Source organism: Bidens hawaiensis, unplaced genomic scaffold (genome assembly GCF_021521415.1).
Source record: "Bidens hawaiensis isolate Kalapana, Puna unplaced genomic scaffold, B.hawaiensis_p1.1 tig00001916_1, whole genome shotgun sequence".
NCBI lineage: Eukaryota > Viridiplantae > Streptophyta > Magnoliopsida > Asterales > Asteraceae > Bidens > Bidens hawaiensis.
In genome coordinates this window covers 8,930-15,667 of record NW_027491106.1, presented here as the reverse complement: position 1 = coordinate 15,667, position 6,738 = coordinate 8,930, and the positions used below count along the sequence as shown (strand labels likewise).

General features: G+C 36.8%; 1 protein-coding gene across 1 annotated transcript; it reads right to left on the bottom strand.

Annotated features, from left to right (window-relative positions):
* Positions 1–545: 545 nt before the first annotated feature.
* Positions 546–4,998, bottom strand: LOC143598879 (protein NRT1/ PTR FAMILY 6.2-like). Its single transcript, XM_077076980.1, has 5 exons — positions 4,707–4,998; positions 3,209–3,426; positions 1,826–2,367; positions 1,390–1,733; positions 546–1,157 (listed from the first exon to the last, which is right to left on the bottom strand). Exons 1-5 carry the CDS (start codon positions 4,828–4,830, stop codon positions 652–654), a joined length of 1,734 nt encoding a protein of 577 aa, XP_076933095.1. The 5' UTR covers positions 4,831–4,998; the 3' UTR covers positions 546–651.
* Between the last annotated feature and the right edge of the window lie 1,740 nt (positions 4,999–6,738).

Sequence of the window (6,738 nt, the reverse complement as noted above, 5' to 3'; positions counted from 1 at the left end):
TAGTCGTAACATGAAAAGTACTTTGCATCTTTTAGTTATCATTTGCTTACAACGATGTTTGGGGTGATATTGCATTTAATTGCGCATGGGTTAGAAGTGATCCGATTAGTTTTTATGATGAGTATGTTGACTTCTAAGGGTCCACAATGTTGACTTTTTGTTTGATTTATGGTTTTGTGTTAATCTTTTGGTAGTTGGTGACGGTGTTATGAGCTTTTCAAATTATAAGGGTTTATTGCAGGTGACTGAGGTATAGTTATGTTTTGATATGTGAGTATACATATTTGTGAATACAAAGTGAAAATATTAGTTTTTATGATATTGACCGGTCTTTTTGATTGTTAGGGCTAGACCGGGTTAAGTTATGACATGAAACAATTTTCTTCGCCCGCAGTTAGTAGCGTAACCGATTCAGACCAACATGCGAGCTACTAATGATTGACTCATAAAATATCTGAAGTTGATTCGGTTCTAGTTAAATAAAATATACACATTTGTATACATAATTCGAAGAATATTCGAATTTATCGAAATTCATAAATTCAATTTCGAAAGTTCATACAATTATTTAAGTTTTTGAACATTACAAAAACATTGAACAACATATAAACAAGAAAATCCACAATTAAAGTAGTCATGAATCATGATTAATCAAACCACATCCACCACTTTTGGTGTTTTATCATCTTTTTTGTTCCAAGCTGCCACCACAAGATACACCCCAAAATTTATGATACCCAAAATCGCCAATAATCCATAAAAACAATCCAATCTTCCGTGATTAATATCATCGGCGAGCCACCCTCCTCCACCATGGGTTCCGGTCACCTTCTTCACCACCGACACAAGAAAACTGCTCATGAAAAACCCGAGTGCAAGAGTGGTTAAAAAGAGCCCCGTGCTCATTGTCTTCATGCTTTTTGGTGATCTTGTGATGAAGAAATCTAATTGGCCGGTATACATGAATGCCTCACCGGCTCCTACTAGCAAGAACTGGGGGATAAGCATGAATACACTTATTGGTAGCGGCTCTCCGGTGGTGGTTCCACCAACGGATTTGGCTACAGATAATCGTTTCATTTCAATAACCGCGGCTGCCGCCATTCCTAGGGTTGAGAGGATCAACCCTAATGCCATTCTTTGTAGATCAGTGAAACCTGAAGAAAACAAAATTAACAATTACTCTTCTTTGGGATTATTTAAGTTCAGTATTTATCTGACAATTTGTTATTTGAAAATCTTTCATTATCCACCAAATTTAGAATAGAGTTCGCCATGCTATGTCTTAAGCATTCAATTTAATTTTCTTTAGAATTATATATGTTGCTTTGGTACTTCCGCTATGTGTCAATGTGACTAAAACCAACGTACATACATGTAGGTATTTACCTGGTGTTCCTTTCCATCTCTTACAAAATGGGATGATCAAACAATCGTAAATAGCACAAGTAATCAATATGGCAAGCACGAAGAAGACGGTGAGGGATCCTGCAGGGATCATGAACCCCCCAACCATTCTATCCATAGTGGACGCTTGTACAACTGAAAAAGTTATCATCTGTGCATAAGCAGTCCAAAACAATATTGTTGTCGCCCAGACAGGCAATAACCTGGCCATCATTTTAACTTCTTCCACTCTCGTCACCGTGCATAACTTCCAAGGATTCAGGGTAGAACCTGAGCTAGTTTTCACAAAATCTCCTTCTGCTACAATCGCAGCCTTGTCCAAAAGCCTACAAGAAAAGATAATAAGTTAATTTAGATTATGCTTCATCTCAAATGGACTTAATCTAATTTTATCAAAAATTATGATTATAAGAGCTACCGAAATTGATTTGTGTGATGGATCCTTGAACCATCAGGAGTGTTTTCATGCAACATGTGAACATCATAAGGAAGATTCATTTTCCTCTTCTTTATAGCTGCGACAAGCACTTGAAAAATGCTAACAATCGGGCTTCCTTCACGCTTTTTGTACCGATATCTTTTAATTCCTGACAAGATCACCACAATAGCGACGAACATCGAGACTGTACAAATCCCATACGCCAAGCTTCTACCGACTTCATCTTGTATGTACACAAGCACTGTGACCGCCATGAGTCCTCCAAGGCTGATGAAGAAGAAGAACCGGTTAAAGAAATAAGCCATTTGTGTCTTTTCAGCTTCGTTTTTGTCATCAAATTGGTCGGTACCAAATCCTGACACACTGGATTTCAGGCCGCCTGTACCAAGTGCAATGAGATACAATGCGAGGTAGAGAATTCCCATTTGGAATCCGTTTGCTTCTTGGCAGTTGCTATTGGAATCGCACGGTGGTGGTCTTAGGTTTGGTAATTTTGTGGATAATGCTAGTGTGCCAGTACCCTAGTATAACCAAAATTGATATGATATATATAAGTTGTCACTAAATGGAAAATAATGAGTTAAGAAACAAAAAGGTGTCACCAAAAGTAAATAGTTTGCGACTATAGTAATATGTGGTCATGAAGCTTACTTAATGACGAACTCAAGTGGTAAAAACCTTAAAATGTAACGCAAAAAACACTACTATTACCAAGCTCCAATGACCAATACGTCAGTAAACACGGCTACTGACAGAAATCCATTGGTGACTGCCCTTCAGAAGTACCGGCATGAGCAACATGATTTTCAACAGTGTACAGAGGAATCACTGACAGAAATATTTGTGACGGATTACAATAACTTTTGTAGCGCTGTTTAAAGTCGTCATTTTTTACGCATAGATAGTTAGAATATGTATTACCTGTAGAAAGTCGTCATTTTGACATGTTTATTCATATAAAGTTTAGCATAAAGACTTTTTGAAATCAATTAACCAGACCAGTCTAGTATATGGGTCTTGGTATGACCGGTCCGGCCCTAATACATAACTACTAGAAAAGTGGCTCATTTTCTTCAAATTTTGCTAACACGATTTGTTTAGTCGCAAATTCCTACACATTTCCGTCGCATTTCTTGGAAAAAACAAACTATAATTTGGTGCAAGCTTGCAACAAAATAGCAATACAACCAAAAAACGTGACACAAGTCCTACAGAACATATGCTAAAATATAATTAGTGACCATCTAAATACATCTAGCGACCACAAAATGTTGACTTTTCTTAAAGGATATTTGTGGTCTTAGAAAGTGCAGCTTGTATATATGATGTAGGAAGACTTATGTATGACATAGGAAGACTTACTAGTGCCTGAATAGAGGCAAAGATGACAATAGTTTTGAATCTGCCAAGAAAAGTGTCAGCTAAAAATCCACCAAGTAGGCACAAGAGGAAAGAGGTGCCCAAGAAATCAGTGACAACATTGGCTGAAGTTGAGCTTGGGAGGTGCATGGTTCCACACAAATATGTAACCAAATTCACTGCTATTCCCATTGTTGACAATCTCTCACATATTTCAATACCTGTAATTCCAAGTCAAAGTAAAAAAGAGCTTCAGTCTTCCTTTCTTTTATTCTCATAACGACAAATGTTACTTGTAATCAATTTTACACGTATTATACGTAGATATAAAATACTCAGTAGCTTTCTTTCTCGACTTCATTTTCACATAGTTAATTCATTTTTAACCTTATACCTTTATGCAAGGTTGCAAAAGTCGTTAGGCGGACCCTAGCTAGGCGGCCAACCTGGGGAGTTAGGAGTACTCGGACATGGTAATTATAAAGAAATTTAATTTTTGGATGTTATATATTTGTCAAAATAATCATAATTCATGTCAAAAAGGTACTCTAGCTAACTCGTGAACTTTTGAATGACTTTTAGAGAACCCTAGTCCACCTAGCCCAACTTTTTACCAACTTTTTACCGACTTTTAGAAATTCCTAGCCCGACTTTTAACTGCCTAGCTCGCCTCACCCGACTTTTGACCAACTTTGAACGCCTCCGACTAATCCATCCTGACTTGAAAAAAGTCTCCAAGGTAGGATCCGAGGACCGGCTAGCTGGCCTTGGAATCCGACTTTTATAACACTGCTTCTATGTATGAGAATACAAGATAACGTAACCAAATTCAAAAAAGGTTCAAACGTTGGCCGTGTTAAGTAGTGTGACTCAAAAATAAAAGGTTGAAGGTTCAAACATTGCATGTAGGGCGCATAGGTTATGATGTATTTATCTTTAAAACATTCCACATTTTTGCGGCTAAAAACGTAATCATGTTGTTGATACATGTCCATGTGTTTTCATTTCTTTGAAGATAATTAGATCCACAAGACACTTTTTTTTTGTATTACAGCTGCAACTACTTTGCATGAATCGTACACGTACAATGACTTCAAGAATTTTCATTCAAACTATCACCACCTGTCGACGACGAGGAAGAAGATGTGATTTCGGATATATGAAATGTAACTGAATTCATGCACGTATAGGGTGTGAAAATGTGTACAATTTACACAATATCAATATATATATGTAAAAATCATAAGAATTTTCACATATAAAAATACCAAACACAATAGTACCCAATTAAACCTAGTGGGTGCATTTTTTGGCCAAGTTTTGTCCTAGCAGGCCAGATCAATGAGCTAGCTGACTATATTTGTTTGTGGTCAGCAATGGTTACTTGAACCCTATTGACCACAGGACCATGAACTACTCACACATGCACTTGCATGATACGTAGTATTATTTTGTAATAAGTTATAAAATGCAAGAACATTAATGAAGCGAATGAACTGACCAAGGATTAGGGCAGCAGGCACCCAACCACCAGTTTTCGATCTATCAGCTGGAAAACCCTTGTAGTCTACTGCATCCGCAACGATGCAACTCGCCTTCCCATCCTGATGACACACAAAACACATTATTTGATCTACCACAGCTAGAAACAAAGTATTCCCAGTTTAATAAACGAAAGAAAGCTCAACAACACAAATATTTTCCATTTTCCTTCTATTTTCTTCCATTTCTCTCCTTAACGTATGCTTGTAGTATTTTATATTTTTATAGTTTCTAATAAAGTTTGTAGTATTTCAACTAAAGGAAAAGGAAAAGGAAAAAACATTTAAAGATTAGGGTTTTAGAAAATCTATATTTATGGTTTATAGAAGTGGATACTAACCATTGTTTCTCTTCTTCTTTGGAGTTCTTTTTATTTCGCACACACCTGAAGTTCTGATAACACTTAAGAGATTCATGGAAGAGCATGTCTTTATATAGGCAAAATAAATTAATGGACAACTCAAAAGTGTCCCTCCACTAACCATTTTAAGAAGATCATTCAACATGATAAAGATTACTCTCTTTTGTGTAGAATCTTCTCAATATATTTTTTTTTAATTAATTACTAGGGCTGTAAGCATGTTGTTTTAGTATAATCTGATTAACTTAAAACTAAATGAGAAATTATAGCCATTCCGGTCAAAACTTTGACTGGCTGGTAAAAACTCGTCTTTGTAAAAGAAGAGCATATTCAAATAATCAAAAGAGGATAATTATTCTCTTGGTGTAATATAGGAGTAGGAACTAGGTAGATAGATGTGTATAGATGTGTGAGTACTCGATAAAAAAAGGTATAAAGATGAGATCCCTCATATATGTATTTTAATATTATTTTTATTTAGGATAAACAAACTAAAATGGAAGTTGCACTAATTTTGACGTTATTTTACTAATCTTGCGGTGCTTGCGGTGCGCACATATGATGTATAGCCCTGCTTGCGGTGCGCACATATGATGTATATATGTGTGAACCCTCGGGTGGGCAAAAGTGAAATTGCACTAATTTTGACGTTATTTTACTAATCTCGTGAAAATAACGTTAAAAGTGACGGACTGTTAATCAGGCATCATGTAGTGGCGTTGATAGCTGAAAGATAAGGGTACATACACCGATCAGCCGGTGTCCCGATGATTGAGTGCTATGTGCCTTATGTCCAAGGCTTGATGCAAAACTACTATCGAGCCGGGGTCTCACCGGAAGCAGCCTCTCTATCCTTATGGGGTAGAGGTAAGGCTGCCTACATCTTACCCTCCTCAGACCCTACCATAGCTTTGCTATTGGTGGGATATACTGAGTACGATGATGATGATGAAACTAAAATGGAAGTTATAAATTGTAGTGGAATCTAGAACAAATTCCCCATCTCTTGTGCTTGTCATAGAACAACTGTAATGCTCTTCTACTGTCTGTATGGTACACATTGATTCTGTAGGGTTTGTGAACCATAATCAAAACAACTTAATGGTACATACCCATTCCTTCTTTCTTTTCTTTGAATACAACATGTTTGTTCTTAGTGCTATGTCTACCCCACAAAAAATCTAAATCTCCAACATTTTCCCATGGTTTTAATATGTACTTTAAATTTGAATATCACTACATTCTCTTAATTAGTGACATCCCTTTTCGGTCGTTGTTTAGTAACAAAATATGATTCGTCTTGTTAATTTTGTGATAAATCTCCCCCATTTCAAAGTTAACACATATAAGAGATTAATTTATGTGGAAGCAAACTGAAGAAACGTGGATCTACTCACTGGTAGCAGATCTACTTTCCTCGGGTATGATTAAACTGTTTCACCGATGGTTCCTCTGAATCCGTGTTCTTCCACCTACAAAATAAACAACACCGTTACTTACCCCTCAGAAAGGGACAGAGGGGTCCTCTTTGGGGTAACCCTCCGGCGTGAGAATCAGTATCTTTGTGGAGAAGATAATAATGTGTGAGCCCGTGAATCTCAAGAGTATTGCTGAATCGCTGAATACTCTT

What these genes read in the sequence shown, in the direction of transcription:
- LOC143598879 (XM_077076980.1), bottom strand. Translation starts at nt 4,830, where the DNA reads ATGTGTTTTGTGTGTCATCAGGATGGGAAGGCGAGTTGCATCGTTGCG. An exon ending in GCCTGCTGCCCTAATCCTTG is followed by an intron (nt 3,427 to 4,706) that starts GTCAGTTCATTC and finishes TTGGAATTACAG; the next exon opens with GTATTGAAATATGTGAGAGA. An exon ending in CATCACACAAATCAATTTCG is followed by an intron (nt 1,734 to 1,825) that starts GTAGCTCTTATA and finishes CTTTTCTTGTAG; the next exon opens with GCTTTTGGACAAGGCTGCGA.